Source organism: Hyaena hyaena, unplaced genomic scaffold, assembly GCF_003009895.1.
Source record: "Hyaena hyaena isolate Hyena2069 unplaced genomic scaffold, ASM300989v1 scaffold_1946, whole genome shotgun sequence".
NCBI classification, from domain to species: Eukaryota; Metazoa; Chordata; class Mammalia; order Carnivora; family Hyaenidae; genus Hyaena; species Hyaena hyaena.
The window spans coordinates 9,816-31,141 of record NW_024082580.1 but is presented as its reverse complement, the minus strand read 5'-3'; the positions used below and the strand labels follow the sequence as shown (position 1 = coordinate 31,141).

General features: G+C 38.1%; 1 protein-coding gene across 1 annotated transcript in view; it reads left to right on the top strand.

Annotated features, from left to right (window-relative positions):
• The window catches only part of LOC120227023 (serine palmitoyltransferase 3-like), a gene marked incomplete at its 3' end in the record, with an annotated part of 47,912 nt that extends 32,480 nt beyond the window's left edge, over positions 1 to 15,432 (top strand). Inside the window, exons 2-4 of the mRNA XM_039225170.1 lie at positions 891 to 1,076; positions 14,524 to 14,678; positions 15,284 to 15,432. Of these exons, the coding sequence (XP_039081101.1) occupies positions 891 to 1,076; positions 14,524 to 14,678; positions 15,284 to 15,432 (490 nt within the window). The remainder of the gene's footprint in view (positions 1 to 890; positions 1,077 to 14,523; positions 14,679 to 15,283) is intronic.
• Between the last annotated feature and the right edge of the window lie 5,894 nt (positions 15,433 to 21,326).

Sequence of the window (21,326 nt, the reverse complement as noted above, 5' to 3'; positions counted from 1 at the left end):
AGCATCATGAGTGGGGGAGTGGCAGAGAGAAAGGGAGAAAGAGAATCCTAAGCAGTCTCCACGCTGTCAGCACATGAAACCCAATGCAGAGCTCGATCTCATGAACCACAAGATCATGACCTGAGCTGAAAATCAAGAGTCAGACACTTAAGTAACTGAGCCACCAGTCACTCCTCCTTTGCCCATTTTTAAGTATGGTTTATGAGGGGTTTTAGTTGTATGAGATCCTTATCTATTTTGGATATCAACCCCTTGTCGTATATATGGTTTGAAAATTCTTTCTACTATTTCATCAGTTGCCTTTTCATTTTGTTGCTAATTTCCTTTGCTGTGCACATTGTGGATTATCTGATTGTTTCCTTATTAAGTCATTGACCACATTCCCTTACCCTGATATTTCTTGTCAAATGGATATTAGATATAAAAGTTTGACTAAATTCAGGCTAAATCATTAGTATATTGAGTATTACATTCTTATAAGAGCACAGATGCTCTTGTTCCAACCTTGGTGATGTAATTTGATCACCTGATCAAGGCAGTAACCTCAGATTTGTGATTAGGGAGTAACTACAGGGTGATACTTTGGCATCTTGCAAAAACCATATTCCTCATTAACGTTTCCCTTAATGGATTTAGCATCTGTTGAGAATGGATTTAGCATCTGTTGAGAATTTTTGCCTGAATCAATTATTTTATTAGGGGGTTGTAAAATAAAATATACCTTTTTGATTACCCTCTTTAATTATCAATTTCCACTTTTCTCTAAGCAATTTTTTTATGATCTCAAGCATGTTCTTCAAAATTTAAAAGTTTGAAAGTCCAGAATTTTAAGTATTATATTTTATTGCAATGGAAGAGAACTAACCTTCTATTTTCTTTTGTTTTTTCAGCAAAATGGGAAACCACATTTTTACCATAAGCCAATTGTTGAATCCTTTGAGGAAGCACCTCTTCATGTTATGGTTTTCACTTACTTGGGATATGGACTTGGAACCCTATTTGGCTATTTCAGAGACTTTCTAAGGAATTCTGGAATAGAAAAGTGCAATGCAGCCATAGAGCGAGAAGAACAAAAAGTATGTATGTGTACGTCCTTGGATCTTTGTCAATGCGTATTCTTCTGTTAAGTGTTCTCAGAAGTGGTGATACATGTACAGATCTTAAAAAGAGTGATGCACTCAGAAACCATTCAGGGTAAATTCTGTTCATCTCCACCACATAAGTCCCACACCCCCATGTGTTGGACTTGTGTTTTTCTTAAGTATTTTATTGAACAACTACTATTCACCAGATACTGAACTAAGGGTTTTCTCAGACATTATTGTATTTAATTTTTTTAACAATCCCATGAGATAGGTATTAAAATACCACTTTTAAACGTTTATTTATTTTTGAAGGAGAGAGAGGCAGATTGTGGCCAGGGGAGGGGCTGAGAGAGAGGGATACATAGAATCCAAAGCAGGCTCCAGGCTCTGAGCTGTCAGCACAGAGCCCAGCTCAGGACTTGAACTCATAGACTGGGAGATCATGACCTGAACAAAAGTCAGATGCTTAACCAACTGAGCCACTCAGGGGCCCCTAAAATACCATTTTAAAGAAATGAGAGAATCAAAATATAAGGGCAAGGCCATTTGGATAGGATGGTATGCTGGTCTTCTTGTTGCAAGATGAGTATTGTTTATGTTCTATGCTAGAATAGAAAAGTGTTCCCGAGTGAAATATGAATTTATGTCATATTTCAATGTTCATTTATGTCAAAGTTTCTCAACTATAGTACCATTTGACATTTTGGATTGGATAGTTCTTTGATGTGAGAGGCTGCCTTGTACATTGTAGAATTTTTAACAGTATCCCTGGCCTCTATTCATATCAGTGAATTAGCATTCTACCACACACTTTGACAGTCAAACATGCCGCTAACATTGCCAAACGCATCATGAAGTGCAAAAACACTCCAATTTAGAACCGCTAATCTAGATACTTTTGATAGTTAGCCCTCAGAAGTCTACAGAGCTATCAGGACAATCTGGAAAATATTCAGAGATCTGCAAAGGGCCTGCATTTTCCTAACATGTTTTCTAAATCTGTTCAAATAATTTATGATGCGCTGAATTCCTTTTTTCTAAAAATTGCTTGGAAATACTATGATAATTATGGGCAGAGATCATTCCACATGATGGAGACTTGAACACATCTAAAGCAAAGAACATAGGGAAAGAAACCATGACATGAACGAGGTAAGAGAAAGCATTGTACATTCAGGAAACCGAGGAATTCCAATGACTGGACTATTGTGAGTGACAGTGGGAGTATGTGGGGAGAAAGATTGTTTGGGAGGCAAGTAGAGACCAGACTATAATGGGGTTTTATAATCCAAAGATATTTATTATAAGAACAATGGGTAGGCATTGAAGGAATTCAGGCAGAGGAATGCAGATTTGCAGATTAGAAAGACCATGTTCACTGGCTTATGAAGAAGGGATTGCAGGAGGACGGCACAGACCAATAAACTAGTTAAGAGGCTGATGCAGAAATCCAGCTTTAAAAAAAAGCTAGATGAGACCTTGGGGCAAGACCAAGGTAGTAGTTATACTAGGAGTGGTGGTAAGAGATAAGACCAAGAGTTGTTAAAGAAGATGGAGTTAGGGATGATTGGCTTAACTTGGGGAATTAGGGAGTTGGACAAATCAAAGGCCACACCTAGGTTTATGTCTTAGACAGCTGGGCATAAAGAACTCCGTGGCATTCATTGAAATGGAGAGTAGAGAAGGAAGATCCAATTGGAAGGGAAAATGGTCAATTTTTTTTTGACAGGCTGAGAATTGGCAGATCTAAAGGTCTAGACTCTCAGAGAAAAGCCCTAGATGGATATTGTGGGATCTTTAACATATCTTGATATTTTGAGTGTGTCAACATCAAAGCCACAGAAGTAGATGAGATCTCCTAAAGAAGTTCTATGGAGAAAAAAGAGGAAGGGAGAGAAGAAAATGAAGAACTTTAGAGAACTTAATAGATGTAAGAGATGGAATTCCAATTCAAGACTAGAAGCAAAGTGACAATTTAAAAAGCCTTGTAATACTTTAGGAAAGAGATGTTTATGCTTAAACTGGGGAAGAGGTAGATGGATTAAAGACAAGGGAATTATAAAGATATTTAGGAAGTAGAATCAACAAGACCTGGTGGCCATGGGTATAGAAAATAGGATAAAGGGAAGAAACCAGGGTAATCTCAGATTTCTAATTTTGTCAGACATGAGAATAGTAGTGGCCCACCCGTCACAGTGGAAAGATTTTATGTTGCAAAAAGATGTCCACAGATATAGTTGTAAGGATGTACAGGTTCTTAAGTGGCAAAGACTATAGAAACATTTAAAGCTAGTAGGAGCTGATAATAAAATGGGAGACTGAGATGAGAAAGCAGATTCCTCTTGGCCATTCTCCCAAGGTTCCCCACAGCCCCTCCCTGACACCAGCTGTCTGTTCTAGAAACTCTTATCACCAATCTACCTGCTCCCAAGCTGTAGGTAACTGGTGCACAATAAATTAGCACCATTTCAGAATTATTACTAGGACGGAGGGTGAGTCAAATGTAAATTGCTCAGGCGTGGCATCCCTTGTCAGACTGAGGCTTCAGCTCTGCCATCTATTTTCTGACCTGTGCCAATACTTTTGCTCTATCAACCCATCAGGGCTAGTTACTTTGGTCTTTCTAAAGCATTTCTTACATTTCAAGCAGAATATATATATATATATATATATATATGCACTTTGGTTCTCAGGGAAGCAGACTCTGAGATGGAGGGTTGAGGGCAGAAAGGTTTTTGTGGTGTGATCTTGGAAGCAACACCTGTATAGTCAACCAAGGCTTCAGTGGATCCCTATGGGATCCCACTGGAGGTGGGAGGGCACTTCCTTGCTGAGGGAAAGGTGTGGAGCCTTCAGAGAAGATAGATGGGAGCTAACCACCATAGAAGGATGTGATCCTGAGCCAGGCAGCTTCCTGCAGCAAGCCGCCAGCCTCCAACACTCCCGGCACCGGGCAAAGGCGTGCGTGGTCCTGAACAATGGGATACACTGAGCACAAGCAGCCTGTAGTGCAACACCAGTCAGTCACTATGGCTGCAAGGACTGCTCCAACCTCCTCCCAGGAGGGAGGCAATGCGTCCCATAAAGTCATTGCCTTGTATTTCTTTACGAAATAAATGATTTCCCTCCTGTTAGATCTCTGTGAGGTAGAGAGCATCAGTCAATTGATTCACCTTGATGGATATACCTTTCACGTGGCATACTTTTTACTATGTGTTCCTTCCTTTTGAGCTCCCTTAGACATTTATAGTCTTCCAGAGTAACAATGGCTGCAGTAGCTATATTCTTTTTGCTGGGACTTGGGAACTAGAAACCCTACCTTTAGGCTGGCCTTTATCCTTTTAATATTTCCCCCAGGCCTGTACTTCTGACAGGATTCTTGCGCTGTTAATAAGCTACCTGAGGCACATCTTGAAGTCTCTTGCTGGAAACATGCTGCTTTCCAGTGATTCCTGGTTCTCCTAGCAGACATGAGCATTATATTCCATTCTGGCCACTGAGAGTGTAGAATAAATCGTCCCATAAGAACAACCAACCAAGAGCGAAATGACACCAGGGAAAAGCGCATCCATGAGGTGGTGGTGGAGAATAGTAGTTATGTTTTTCAGAAAGATCATAAGCAGATGTCCGGTCACTGATTACACTCTTTTACTCCATGTACATTCTTTTTAAAAAATGTAATTTATTTATTTAATTTATTAATTTATTTTTTTTTGTTTTTGAGAGACAGAAAGCAGGGAGGGGCAGAGAGACAGGGAGAGAGAGAATCCCAAGTAGGCTCTGTGCTCATGGCACAGAGCCCAACATGGGGCTCAATCACATGAATCATGAGATCATGACCTGAGCCAAAATCAGACACTTAAAGGGACTTAGCCACCCAGGCGTCGCTCTATGTGCATTCCTTTTATTTGTTTTATTTTTAATAAATGTTGTAAAAATTTAAGGTGTACAACATGATATTTTAATTAAAATATACATAGCAAAATGATTGCTACGGTTCAGCTAATTGACATGTTCATCCCATTTCTTTCTTTTTTAAAATTAAACACAAGAATTTATTAATCCAGTTTCCCTATCTTCTCTCTCACTGAGATGATTCCTCTCATACCAAACTATCCTTTCAAACTAAACTGATGCCCCAAACTTAGAATCTTTTTGTGTTCTTCTTTTTGATTTCTAGCTCTAACACTCCAAAACATGAAGGCTCTGATAATCCCCTTATCTAGATCACTTCATTACTAATTCACTTAGTATTACTGATTCACTTAGTACAAACTAAGTGAAAAGAATAAGAAAATAAAAATGTTCTGCCAGAAGAGCACTAAAAAAATCGCAGGCCCAAGGGCACCTGGCACCTCTGACAGACACCACTAACAATAAGAAGACACTGGCAAGGAAAAGGACAATACTCCTTTTAACTCTTCATTTTGGGGACACATTGATTTTTTTTTAAACGAAAGACCACTTCAGCAGCAAATTACAATTTATTAAAGACCTCTGGATAAATCACTTTCTCAATGATGCAATGACTTAATTTGCAAAATCTAGAAGAGGATGTCAGCAAATCAAACCCAATGAATGTCAAGGAACATCAGAGACTTGAAAAACCTCAAGCACAGCCCCGTTTCTCAATCCTTATGTTTCAATAACAGGTTCAACAAGACCCACTCCATACTGCGCTAGCCTGTTACAAAACATTTCAATGCAATTCCATATTCACACTGGATCCAGAGAGTCCCCGGTGCCCCTACAAGTAAATCCCAGACATTTCTGGCCCATCCCCAGAGATTTTTACTCCCACATGAAACAGTGTTCAGCAATTTGTAACTGTAAAGAACTTTAAGACAAATCTCCAAATGTTCACATAAATTAAAATTGGCCCTTTTGCATCCTGATATGATAGCAGGATTCACTGAGAGAGACTTTCTTCTGAATAATTTGAAGGATGGGTTCCATTAAGGTCACTGGGTATGAGTTTTGTCCAAACCACACAGATGGCCCAAGCTCTGGTCTTCCTGTTTGGACCTGGGTGAGTCCAAACTCAGAGAACTTTCATGGGGGTTTCCCTGGGAATGTAACATTTTAACCAGCAACTTGCGAGATGGTAATATTAGACTGGTGGTTCTTGGCCTAGGATGCACCTTGGAATCACCTGAGAAGCTTTAAAAGCCTCTAATACGTGGGCTTTGCCCGCAAATATTCTGATTGAATTGGCTTGTGGTGCAACCTTGGTTGGGTACATAAAAGCTTCCCAGGTGATTCTAAAGTACAGCCAAGTTAGAAACCAGTGTTTTAGAATAATGCTTCTCAGACTTTCTTGTACATACAAATGGTCACTCCCTCACTTCCTTGATTTAAATATCGCTAAGATATCAATAGCTTTAAATGTAACAGAAATTGCTGGACAGTGAAATCCCCAATCTCCCCAGATAGGATTGGTTCCAAATATCTTCTGGCTGCTTCTAAAAAGCAAATGCACCCCCACAAAGGTTGAATATTTTTCACAATTGCTACTGGTAGAGAAGCATGTGCCATAGGTTGGCTCCAAAATGATAGTTCTAGAAATATTTTGTGAAATAAGACCATCAGTTAAAATCAGATCACACACCCCATGCAGTGAATAGTCAGGTCAACATTTATTCAAACAAATGCATATGTATATATACTTATGTGTATACACACACACACATTACACACACAATGTAACATCATTTAAATGTTAGTTAAATCTTTTTTTAGTTCTTTTACAATATAGACCTCTCTGCTTCCCTTTGCAAGAAGGCATCTACAAATAGAAGGCAGGGAGATTTAATTGATTTTGATAAGGTAGAGCTTTGCTATATTATACCAACTAGTACTAAGCCAATGTGTGAAATGGGTGAGTTACGACAAGCCCTAATGAAAAGCCCCTTCTCAAACTTGTGTCTTTCTTTCCTTGCCTTTTTATTATGGAAATAATGAGCAAAAGCAATCTCTTTGTGCCTCCTTCCTCTCTTTTTCATGCATGTAATTACACCTAGGTTCATTTGCACTTACTCTGTCCTTTCCTTAACATAAATGGAATCTTATCATACACAATGTTGGATGACTTACTTTTTTTCACCTGGCTATATGTCTGGAGATCTTTACATGCCAGTACCTCAAGCGGTACCAGGGTTACCTCATTCCTTTTAATACTTGCATAATTGTATTACATAATGTGGATATATGATTATATTACTTTTTTATTATTTTATTATTTCAAACAATTCTTCTATGAACAGCATATGTATTTACTTGAGAATAATTCCTAGATGTGGCTTTCTGGGTTCAAGGAATGTACGTTTTAAATTCTGAGAGATTGGCAAATTGCCTTTCAAAACAGCTTGCCTAGCTAGACTCCAGGCAGCAGTACCTAGGAGTGCTTGCCTCCTCACCAGAACTTGCCACATTGATGTTATCAACACATTTTTTACTTTTGCCAGTCTCATAGGTTAACATTTTTTGTTCTTGTCTTAATTTGCATTTTCCCAATTAACAGTGAGACTGAACTGCTTTTCCCATGATTATTAGTGCTTTAGACTTACTCCTCTAGAATTGCCTATTCAATATCCCTTGTTTGTAGTTTTATTAAATTGTTTTTTCTCACTGATCCTTCTTTCTATATATCCTTATATCAATATTAAACAAGTTTAGATATTTTCCTAATTCTGTTTCTTGGCTTCTAATTTTTCTGTATTATATTTAAACATACATGCAGTTTTATTTTTTAAGTCCTATGTATCAAACATTTCTTTTCTCTGTGTTGTTATTAGTTTTTGTTCTTTTGGAAGGAGAGTTAATCATGTTTAGGAAGACATTTTTTCCATCGTAAAGTTAAAACAAATTTTCCCACAATTTCATTTAGTACTTTCATGATTTGCAGTGTTTATTTTGCTTTAGCCCATAAGTTCACTTAGAATTGATTTCTATGTATTGTGTGAGGAAGGAGGATTTTTTAAAAAAGAGTTTTAAATTGTCTCGATATAATTAATTGAATTATTTTTTACCCACTGATTTGAATTATTGATCCATTTGTCTATTCTTTTAGGTAAATTTGTAAGTTTATAGGTAATTCTTAGAGATTTTTTCTCTGTGTATACTTTAGAATTAGAATTCAGGGATTGAATTTTTTTTTAAATAAACTTTTGCCATTTTAATTGGTAATATTAAATATAAAGGTATAAGTGAGCTACATAAAATTTGACATCTTAGTAATATTTAGTCTTCCCGTTCAGAAACATGATATGACTCTCCATTTATTAGATATTTCTCATGTCCCTTAATAAAATTTTATAATTTTCTTTATTCTAAGGTCTTATATTTCCTCTTATGATCGTTATTTGGGTACAACTTTTTGATGGTGGTATTATTTGAATACTATCATTTTTCTCTATCCCATATTTTTTTAATTTTTATTTATTTATTTTGGGAGAGAGCATGAGCAGAGAAGGGGCAGAGAGAGAGAGTTCCCATGCTTAGTGTGGAGCCCGACTTGGGGCTCCATCCTGCAAGATTTTGATGGCGAGATCATGACATGAGCCGATTCAAAAGTTGAACACTTAACTGACTGAGCCACCCAGGAGCCCCTCTCTATCCCACATTTTAATTAGTTATTAATGGCATATAGGAGCACTGTTGAGGTTTTCATATTTTCATATCAAATACTACTTCCTTAATGAATATCTCTCCTTAGCTGCCACAGCTCCTCAGATAGTTGTGTTGGAATTTCTTGTAACTTTGCATATGCACCATGAAAAACTGTGTACTGTCTTCCAAGGTTATTAGAACAAACGTGCTAATTATATTATTTGAATCATCTAGAGTTAACTTCTTTTTTTGTCTACTCAAGTTTATAATTTCTGAGAAGTGTGTGCTAATGTCTTCCACTGTAGGTATGGATTTGTTAGCTTTCTCTTTCTTATGCATTTCAGTGTCACTGTCAGATACATAAGCCCTGGCTCTCACAGTTCTTGGTGGATTTGTTCCCTCGATCATGCTTTTCTTTGTACTCTGATGTGTCTGGTATTAGTATAAATATATCTACCTTTTCTTCAGTAGCCATCTCATTATTTCCAGTCATCATCATTTTCAGAAAATGTAGGTCTCTTATAAGCAGCATATAGATTTATTTTTAAACACATGTGAAAGCTTCTGTGTTTAAAAAAATAAAGTCACATAAGCTATAAGCAATTACTTTCTTGAACCATAGGAAATTTTTGTTTTTGTAGGTCAAAAATAGACATTGGCAAGCCTCTATGGTTAAACCTAATACTTTAATTACTCATGTGTTTAAACTTATTCCTGCCATCTCTATATGTAACATTACAATTTCCATTTTTTTTACTTTTATTTTAAATACTTTTCCTTTCATACTTTTGATACATTTGACTGAATTTTCTTTGTTGTGAATTTTTTTCCTCCTTGTCACTGTTAAGAAGTTGTATATAGTATATCTCCCTACTATTTTTTAATGGTTCTCTTTGAATATTTAACACATATATGTAGAATTTAGGTAGTTTTTCAGTAACTTGAGTCTTCCACTGACCAGGTGAAGAATTTAATAATGTTTCCTTCTCCCACATACCCATTTTCCAGGTTATTATTCATGTATTAATTTTTAGGCTGTGTTTCTCTATACTGCATATACAAAACTACTTGGGCTAAACCATATCCCATTACTTTCTTACTACTTTTCCTGTCATTTTTTGGCTACCTTCTTAGTTATTTCATTGTTTGTTTTATTGAGGTACATTCTCAATTATTACAGAAAAGGTTTTCGGGAGTTACACTCATGACTCTTTACATATTTTCTGACTTTCCATTGATTTATCTATAAAAGTTCGTTAGAAATATGTATACCACTCAGAAAGTTATAAAGTATCCTACAAGCTTAAAGGTGGAAAAAGAAAGATTGCCATATTTCAGTGGACACAAAGACATTTTGTGTCTACTGCATTTTTAGATTTTGTTCAACCCTCCTACAGTCCACGCCCCCAAAATGATCGTGTCCTTATGGCCCAAGTTTCACTCTCACATGTAGCCATTTGTGTCAGGAAGAAAAATAAAGATAGTGAGTAGACCAAGTGACAAGTTGAATCTACAGATGGATAAAGATATGTTCTCTTGCAATGCTCCTGTTTTTGCATAATCTAGTCCAGTTTCATTTTCTGGTATAGCGAAAATGTGTGGGAGGCTTACCTGAGACTAGAGGACATTGACCTTTGGAAGGTGTTGACTGCTCCTGAAGAAACCTCACTGGTACCTCAAAGGAATGGGGTGGGGTGAAAATACACCCATGTGAGGCAGGAAGCCTCATAGGTGCTGCAAAAGAAGGCAATTTGTCCCTGAACCAGACCTTGAATTCTAAGTGGTTCCCTCTCAGGAATACACAGACTGCTGAGCTTGTGTTTCAGATCTGGGGTAGCACTCACCCTACCCACAAAGAAATGGCTCTAGATGGTTAAAAAACTGGCCCATCCCTTTCACAGAAAAGTTTCAAGTACTTAATTTATTTCTTTTTACATGTTTTTATTTTATTCTTGAGAGAGAGGGAGATAGAATTTGAGGCAGGCTCCAGGCTCTGAGCTGTCGGCACAGAGCCTGACACAGGGCTCGAATTCACAGACTGTGAGATCATGACCTGATCTGAAGTCAGACGCCCAGCTGACAGCCACCCAGGCACCCCTCAAGTACTTAATTTCTAAAAAAAATTCTATTGAACGTGAAGATCATTCCTTGCTAAATAGAAAGTCTTCTCTGACTCCACAGAATAAGTTAGAATCCCTGTATCTTGCCCTCAGAGCATTTATCTCAATGAAGAGTTGACTGCCTATTTCCTCACAAGTGGAAAATTTGGATCTCTGAGCCAAGAGCCAGAAAGTTTGGACAGCGTGGAGTATTTTTCCACCTTCCCTCAAGGGGCTATGATGGCATAGCTCTACGAGGCATCAATGATGAAAAGCCCTAGGTTGTTTCTTCAAGTTAATGCCAAGTTGCTTATGATGAGTGGACATTTCTCCATGGTCTGGCAATCTGTTGGTTTTAGCTTTCTATTTTGTGTGTCATGGTTTTTGTTATCACTGATGTTTTGGAGGGAAGCTTGGACAAGTGGGGTAGATGCCAACCTGAAGTCACTCTGAAGTGACTCCTGAGAAAGTAAACAAAGCCAGAGGCTGGCCAGAATTCAAGTCACTCACCTTACTGGGTCTGATTTTCCTCACATGTCAAATGGGTATTTGAACTCAATGATTTCTGTGTCCCCTCTGCCCTGGTAATGTGTGCATCTTGTGGTTCTATGTTGAAATTAATTTTGTTTTAATATTGTAGACATAAGGGGCATCTGGGTGGCTCAGTCACTTGAGATCCGACTCTCTATTTCAGTTCAGATCATGACCCCAGGGTCGTGGGATTGAACCCTGGATCAGGCCCTGCACTGAGCATGGAGTCTGCCTGGGATTTTTCCTCACTCTCCTTCTGCCCCACTTACATTCTCTCTCTACCTAAAATTTCAAAAATGTTTAAAACAAAATACTATGGACATAATATTTGGGTTTTTCTTCCCTAAAGCCAAGTGTTCTCCTAAACCAACTGTTAACTTTATTTTTAGTAAGATTTCTCAAAAAAATCTAAAACTATAATCCCATCCAGAGTCCAAAAATAGTACTTACAGACCTACATCTCTCTTTTCTCTTGATAGGATGAATTTATATGATGTCATTTCAAATGAGAAATAAAAGTTAGAAAGAGGAGGACACAAATAACATTTAGGGATATAATAATCCATAAGTCAGTAAACAATTTGAAAAAGAGAGGAAATCATTTGGAAAAGATTTTTCTGAAATTGCATAATCTCGTTTTCTCTCAAAAATATGTTCATTTCCCTGTTAGAACATAAAAGGGTATAATTATAACCTCCATCAGGATACTTAGCTACTTGAGGACAAATGCATTTGGTATTAGATTTTCAACTTACAAATGTAACCAGTAGAGTTGCCTTCTCTTCCTCCAAATTTGCATGCAATAGATAGTCCCCCAGTATATGGTTATAAACGTTCTTTCTTACAGATAATCACAATTTCCCCCTATCAATGATGCCATAGCCACTGAAAACCTAATGATATGACAAAAAAGACTGTCGCTTGGATGCAACCACCAGCCATCAAAACCTGCAGATTCTATATATTTTCCTCTGGGATGCACCAGATCAGGAGATAAGCAGACCAAATCAATAGCACAATAAGGTCTTCCACAGAGCCTTATCCCTGACCCACCTGGTTCTCTCAGGATATCAGCTCTATTCCATTTGGGAAAGGAGAGCAAAGAACTCAAAGAGAATGGGAAAATAAGAAATCTCCCTCCCAGTTATTCAGTGGTTCCCCATTGCCTCCAGGATAATGTGTGAGTTCTTTATCAGGACACTTGAGGTTCCCACTTTCTGTGCCCAACTAGATATTGCAGGCTTAACATACCTCAGGGAATAGTAGCAGATGGGATCAGGAAGGTAAGAGGGAGCAGACTCCTCAGGACCTTGGCTTTGACTCTGAGTGAGGTGGGAGCCATTATAGGTTCTGAGCAGAGTAACAAGATGTCTCATGTTTTATTTTTCATTTTTCTCAAATACACCCTACATGTCCAGCACAGACCCATTCATCCTGAGTGCCCTTTCCCAGCATCCCAAAAGCACTCATTCCACCTTCAGTGCCCAGCTCCAAGACCTCTCCTACATAAAGCTACTTCATTCCTCCAGCAAGATGTGACTCACTCTGTCTCTCTCTCTCTCTCACTCTTGCTCTAATCTTAACAAACACCCATAGTACTTGGCTTGGACCACAGTTTTGTATTTTCTGCTTTCTTTGTACTGTTAGGAGTTAGATGACCAAAAGTTAGATATGTCTTGCTTTAAGCCTCAACCAGATTGCAAACTCCTTAGGCATGGATAAGCTTTTATACAACAAAACAGTGCTAGTACTTGAACTGTGGGAGAAGCCAAGTGCCCCCACACTCTCATTGACTAGGTTTCTAAGCCCTCGGCTATATGACAACCAGCCAACTGCCAAGAGTTGTGCCAGTAGGTCCAAAATCAAGTTCATCCACATATCTGAAAACATGAGTGGGGATATTCATGTTCAAAAAAGTTAAGACCATGTGAATTTTGGTAGTGAGTGTGTGTTTAGGAATTTGTCCATTTCTTCTAAGTTGTCCAATTTGTTGGCATATAATTTTTCATAGTATTCCCTGATAACTGCTTGTATTTCTGAGGGGTTGGTTGTAATAAGTCCATTTTCATCCATAATTTTGTCTATTTGGGTGTTCTCTCTTTTCTTTTTGATAAGCCTGGCTAGAGGTTTGTCAATTTTGTTTACTTTTTCAAAAAACCAACTCTTGGTTTCATTGATCTGTTCAATGGTTTCTTTGGTCTCTATGTTGTTTATTTCTGCTCTAATTTTTACTATTTCTCTTCTTCTACTGGGTTTAGGGCGTTCTTGTTGCTCTGCCTCTAGTTCCTTTAGGTGAGCTGTTAGATTTTGGACTTGCGCTTTTTCTAATCTCTTGAAATAGGCCTGGAGAGCAATGTACTTTCCTCTTAGGACTGCCTTTGCCGCATCCCATAGAGTTTGGATTGTTGATGAATGATCAAGAAGATGTGGTTTATCTATACCATGGAATACTACATGGCAATGAGAAACAATGAAATCAGGCCATGTGTAGCAACATGGATGGACCTTGAGGGTGTTATGCTGAGCGAAATAAGTCAGGCAGAGAAGGACAAATATCATATGTTTGCATGTATAGGAGGATTAGGAGGAACTTGACGGAGGAATAAGGGGGAGAAGAAGAGGGGAAATGGTGGGGGAAAGGGAGAGAGGCAAACCATGAGAGACTCTTGAATGCTGACAAAAACTGAGGACTGATGGATGTGGGGGGGAGGAGGGATGGGCATGGAGGAGGGCACTTGTGGGGATGAGCACTGAGTGTTATGTGGAAACTAATTTGACAATAAACTATTTGTAAAAATAAAATAAATTAAAAAAATAAATAAAAATTAAAAAAAAAGTTAAGACCAAATTATCCTCCAACTGCTTTTTTTCCCCCCGCTGAATTCATTTGACATAAACATCTATTGTCACCTTTTGGATGGAATCCTGCAGGGATTTATTGTCTCCATCACTCATTTTGGGACTTGTATTGCACTGTCATATTTACTACCTTTATGTGTCACATTTTTTTTACTTCTTCCCATTAAAATGTAAGCTCTCTGGGGATGGAGACCTCACAGAGTTATTTGTGGACCACCTGATAGGTCATTGCTCAAAAACTGTTTGCAGATGGAGTTTTGCATGGGTCTTCCAGCTTTCGGTTGCAGATAAAATACAAAAAGCAGGAGACCAAAGGTAAACTTCTGCCTCTGTTACAACAGGATTTTGTGCCGCTTTATCAAAACTTTGAGAATTTTTACACGAGAAACCTCTACATGAGAATCAGAGACAACTGGAACCGGCCCATCTGCAGCGCCCCAGCGGCTCTGTTTGATGTGATGGAGAGGGTGTCGGACGACTACAACTGGACGTTTCGGTGAGGCAGCCTTCTGGAGGTGCTTGGTTGAAAAAGTTCCTTTCCAGGAAATCCTGGCGTGGGCCCCAGATTACAGATCTGACAAAAACCAAGTCATGGAAGCCACTGGTCTTCCATCATAGAGCCCTTTGCAAGCCTTCATAATGCCAGTGGGGGAGGCACGGTAATTCAGTTGCCAAGGTGGCTGTTTCATATTATGGTTCAAGTAAAGCCTATGTCAGAAGGTGTGGGACACACAGAACCAGCCCAGAAGAGCCTCTTCAGCTTTGTTGACAAGTGATGACCATGGCTCTTTCTCACTTGGAAAGTTCTTGCTGGAATGTAATAAATAAGAGTACAAGTGTCACAGAAGCAAATGCCCAAGGACATTCAGGGCCAAGTAATACTCCACGACTTAGGATACCTTTTTCCAACACTCTGCCCAGCTTCATTAGGGGGTTACTGTCCTTGAAGGGTGGACCCCTTTGTGTGGACAGCAATGCATGTCAGAAAGGAAAAAAGAAAATACATGATTTGGGCCAGACCCAAGATCTCCTTGTAAGAGTCTTTTATGGAACACTAGATGATGTTAAATGAGAAAGCCCTTTGTGCTCTTCCCTCTGCAGGTTTACTGGAAGAATCATTAAAGATGTGATCAACATGGGCTCATATAACTTCCTTGGCCTAGCTGCCAGTTACGATGAATCTATGAAGACAGTAAAGGATGTTTTAGAGGAATATGGCTTAGGTGTGGCCAGCACCAGACATGAAATGGGTATGTATGTTCACCATTTTGAAATTTGTCCATTTGGGTCTGAGATTCCTTGTGGTAACTTCTTGAACTTGGATTGTATCTAGGTTGTGTTTCTCAAAAAGCTGTTATAAAATGCAAAAAGAAAAATAGTATCTGAAGGTCTTTTTGGAAATTTCAAGCATTATGCTCTTGCCAGGGAATTTATTTATTACAAGCTTTAATTCTTCAGAATAAATAAAAATGGATCTTTCCTGACCACATTATCTGCAATAGTACTATTGTGCCCCTTCCATCTGGTCCTTTTCTGGCCTTTCTTCCCACCTTTTTTTTTTAACAGCTTTAATGAAATATAATTGATACTTTTTAAAACTGTACTCCTTTAATGTATACAATTTGATGGGTTTAGATATATAGATACCCTTAAATCATCACCACAAAGTAATAAATATATCCATCACCTCAGAAAGTTTTTCGTGTCCCCACTTTTTATGGTAAGAACATTGAACATGAGATCCACACTGTCAACAAACTTTTACAGTGCACTATGCAGTAATGTTAATTCTAGGCCCTATGTTGTACAGCAGATCACTGAAACTTATTTCTCTTTCATGACTAAAATTTTATATCCATTGAACAACTTTTCATTTAGATTTTGCTCTTTCTTTCACTTTTCTTAATGATGCCCATCATTGATCTTGCTTTTGTATTTGGATATTGCCCAGTGCTGCTGCTAAAACATAAGCTTTGTAGGGGCACGTGGGTGGCTCTGTCAGTTAAGTGTCAGACTTCAGCTCAGGTCATGGTCTCATAGTTCATGGGTTCAAGCCTCATGTCGAGCTCTGTGCTGACAGCTCAGAGCCTGGAGGCTGCTTCGGATTCTGTGCCTCCCTCCATCTCTGCCCCTTCCTCGCTCATACTCTGTCTCTCTCTCTCTCTCAAAAATAAATAAAACATTAAAATTTTTTAAAAAACATAAGCTTTGTAAAGGGAGGGATTGAATTGGCCGAGTTGTCTGCCTATTTGTCTCTTTCTTAGCCAAAACACATTTCTCTTATTCAAAAGAGTGAAATCTGTGAGAAAGAAACTTCCAGTCCTTTCCACTTCAGGTAGAAAAAGTGATGCAAGCTTGCCCCTCTAGAGTGTCTTGCTATATTCCTGACACATTGTCTTCTTATATATCATCTCATTTATTCTTTACAAAAGTCCTTTTCTCTAGGAGACAGCACAAGTGATGTTATTTCATCTTCTAGAGGAGGAACAGGATCATAGAGACTAAGTGATGTGCCCCCACGGCTTATTAACTATACTACCTCCCAGTCCAGCCCAACTTCTTCTGTGGCAGCAGTTTCCCATCCAAAATAATGTATGTAGGGTTCCCCAGGTCAGTTTCAGGCCAGTCTAAGAATACAAGGTAAATCTACTAAAAAGGGATTTATCAGTAATGGAAAATGAGCCACGTGCCCCTCTTAGATAACCAACTGGCAGAAGAGCATTAAAAACATGTAATTATTCTGACCCATGCAATGAAAAATAATTCGTGTTGAACAAAGTAACCCTTTTAATCCATATATTCAGTAAACATTTAGCTAAAATTCCAGAGTTTGTAAGTGGGTGCCCAGATTTTTTAAGAAAGGCATCTTACTTCTCTTCATTTTGAGGCAAGAGATATAAGCAGAGTGCAGAGGAAGTTTCTACATCATCACTTAGCAGAACTGGGTTGCCCATGATGCCCCATTTGTGAAGTGGGCAGAGACTGGAAGAATACCCCCAGTCCTGAAGGACATGGGGTCAGTAAGCTTTGGGGACATTTCTTCTGGTGCTGGTGACAGCCAGCACCAGGACTGTTAATGAACCAGACAGAAAACACATTTGAGACAAAACACTTTCCAATCATAGCCAGCAGAAGCTAACGGGGCGGGGGGGGGGGGGGGGGGGGGGGGGGGGGGGGGAGGCTGACATGGTCAGTGGGTTGTTTCCTGTGGGGGACCAGATCTGGAAAAGGAGTTCCTGATTCTGCAGACTCACTGAACCCAGAGAAGCCAGGCCAAGATGAAGATCTCAGTTTGGACTGCCTGCAGCCTAAGTTTTCTCTCCCATTACTCAGCCTTCTGAATTGCTGGGCATTCACCTACCTCACTTAGTCTCTAGCTCGAGCTCTGGGAAGAAGATTTTAACCATTTTCATGGAAACAGTGAGAGAGCAAAATAGAAGCCACCCACTCCGATTTTAGGCAAAAGGAAGAACTGATAACAAGGATGGATATGAGCAGTCAAAAAAATAAATAAACAGGGTATCTTTGAAAGTATTTTGCAACATATACGGTAACCTTTAGCACAGCATGCAAGATTTTAGAAGTGTAGTGCTGAATTTATTTCAAGAAATACAAATAACTTTTGGTAAGCAGGGGCTATTTAGTCTTAAGAAAATGTTTAACAATGCCAGTGGCTTATCAATGAAAATTTGGGACCATGAAGGCTTGCCAATTCAGTAACCAAAAATACTTCTTAAGGAACCCAAAATAAAAGTTTAGGAACATTTAATCACTTAAGAGTACTTCCCCAGAGCTTTTAAAAATAGTTTCCAATGTTCAAGGAGGAAAATAACACAGACTCATATTACAAAATAAGAAACTAAACTAAAAAGAAATCAAGAGGAAGTATTTAAAGCATCGTGAAAGGATAGAAGACCACAGAGGATAGAAGACCACACACAGTATGTTGGCCGAAAATATGTTAAGAAGAGCATATTTGCCCAATGAAAGCAAACGATTGAGATTTGGCCAAAATCCCAAACTCAACTATGTGGTGTAATAAAAACAAACACACGTAAATTAAAGTTCTTCCAAAGGATGAAAAGTAGAAAGATAGATCATGGCCAGACACCTGCTTCTTGCCTGCCTGCTGCAGCCACCACCAAGGCACTCAGTGGCCACGAGGAAGATCAAGTCCGTAAAAAGAGCAACAAAGAGAGAGCCCAGGAGTAAGGTTGTTTGCCCAATCTGCACCTGCAAGTATTAGAACTGACACGTACGTACAGACACATACAGAACAGCAAATGCTGCTTTTCAGCTGTGAAATGGTGTGCTGCAAGCTAAATTGCATGTGCAATGCATGCACAATTAGGGAGGTTTTGACTGTCTTGTGGTCAATTTAACCTTCCATCCAGGCTGATGGGGGGAATGGTGCATTTTTTAAATATCCTAAACAGGATGCAGAGTGACATTGCAAGTCAGAGTCACAATCAAGCAGTTAAAATGCCTAACATTTTGAATTCTTATCTTCTATATTCATGGGTGGGTTTTTTTGTTTTTATATTTTGGGGGATTTTTGGTTGGAATTCTTGATTGGGGATGTCTCCTTCAAACTGTGTACCAGGCCTCACATCTTTGGTAATTCCAGCCTAGTTTTTCTTAATAATTTTGTTAATATGTCATGAAAGATGAGAAGTTTTTGAGTTTTGTTGTGTGTGATATTGCAAACTCTAAACTGAACAGCTTCTCAAAGGTTGAAGACACTGTTTTGCAACATCTTTTTTTTGCAATGGCTTGCCTCCAGATTTTTAGCTGGAAAGTCACTTGAATAGCTGTTTACATTAAAAAATTTCATAGATTTTTAGATTTTCAGTACTGGGATTGAGAATTGTGTAAAAATTGGTTCATGGTGTCTGAGGATTAACATCATCCAATAATCAGTCATCTCTCCATTATGCAAGGTATCTCCACAACTGATCTTTGAGTTTCTTTATCTGAAAGAACTATTTAATTCTTCTGTATGTGGAAGATGTTTGTCTGACTATATTGTCTGGACAGTGAAAATGTAATGCAGCGATTCCTGGGGCAAAGTAAATGCATAACTGTTCATTCCTCTTTCATATGAATTAAGCCAAAGAGTAAAGAAGCATCTAAACTTTAAAAAATAAACAAACAACCTAATGTGTGGTGCAAACTGAAACAAAAATGAAAGCAGATTAGCTTAAAGTTATTAGTCATTAAACATAACAAGACTCACTTTATAAAAATTATGTGGAAAGCCCATAATGAAGACAGATACAACTCCTCTATCCTCTATGCATCAAGTTACACTGCAGAGCCATAGTTTATTTTTATTTTTTTTAATTTATTTTATACTTATTTTTCTGTACACCTGGAAATTAAGATAATGAATTATGGGAGGCTTTGAAAGTCACGTGGGTCAATTTAACATTCCATAGGCTTATTAGAAACAAAACAAGAAAAATAAAAAATAAAATAGTGATCAATGACCACAATGTACCTCCCAGTCTTTGTAAAGTAAAGAAGGAAGGAAAGGAGGGAGAGAGGGAGGGAGGAAGGAAGGAGGGAAGGGCAGAGGAAGGAAGGAAGAAACAAAGCATAAAGGACACTAACAATTTAATTATTGAGCTTTATTTAATATTTATATATTGAATTATGAGCCTTAAAACATATTATCATCTTTCTAAATAGTTATTGAATTTTCACAAAAATTTGCTATGTTCTATGAACAAAGAAAACCTCATTAAATTCCAAAAAAGTAGAATCTACAAAGGTCACATTCTTGGATCACAGTGAAATAAAGCTAAAATATAAATAACAGAATTAGAAACAATTCCTTGTTTTAAAATCTCCAGAAGCTTTTAAAGCTTTTTCCTAAGAGACTCTTGAATCAAAAGGGAAATTAAATTAAATTTACATTGCATTTAACATGAAACTAACAACTAAGAGAACACCATGGGGTCCAGCTTTCTCTTTAAGAAGAAAGATTGAAGCTAGTAAACTAAGCTACTCGTGCAGTAAGGAATAAAAGGAAAGCAAAAGTGTTGTTAAAAATAAAAACAGAAACTTACAAATTAGAGAAGGACAGTTTCTACTGGACTAAGGTATCTGTACTTTAATGTCACTAGAGGTGATTTTGATGAGTGGCAGCTGGAGTTGATGACCACTGAACAAAATCTGACAAACAAGCATTTCATAAAAGGAAAATTGAAGGCAGTATTACTTAGTAAAAAAAACAAAAAACAAAAGTAAGGAATTGACATTGCAAATCCAACAATGTATTCAAATAACAAGATGCTAGGATCAAGTAGTTCACTTCAGGGACTATGAGGATAGCCCAATAATAAAGAAATTCATGACGTTGAAAGATCAAAGAGGGCACCTGGATGGGGCTGTCGATTAAGCGTCCCTCTTGATTTCAGTTGAAGTTATGATCTCATGGTTCGTGAGTTTGAGCCCCTGCATTGGACTCTGCACTGACAGCATGGAGCCTGCTTGGAATTCTTTCTCTTCTCTCTGCCTATCCCCTGCTCTCTCTCTCTTTCTTCTCTCTCAAAATAAATAAAATAAACATTTTTTTAAAAAGAATGATCTAATAAGAAAACATGATTATAGATATCACTAAAGCATTTATAAAGTTTAGTACCCATTCCTTACACAAATTTTAATAGAATAAAAATATGAGATTCCGGAATGCAATAAAAAATACCTACTTCAGGGGCATCTGGGTGGCTCAGTCAGTTGAGTGTCCGACTTCAGCTCAGGTCATGATCTCACAGTTCATGGGTTCGAGCCCCACATTAGGCCCTGAGCCTGCTTCGGACTCTGTGTCTCCCTTTCTCTCTCTCTCTCTCTACCCCTCCCCACTCACACTCTGTCTCTCTTACTCTCAAAAATAAACATTAAAAAAAAAACCTACTTCAAACAAAAAAACTACATTTCATAAAGAGACACTAGAAGCTTTCACTTTAAAGTCAGAAAAAAGATGAAGATGTGTTTCAACATTGTTAATAACCTTTGGAAGTACTAGACACCATAATATTCATTCACTTTTCATTCATTAAGTCAATAAATATTGAATGACTATCATGTGAAAGAATAGAAGATATAGGTATAATAAGAGGTAAGCTAACCATTATTAGGA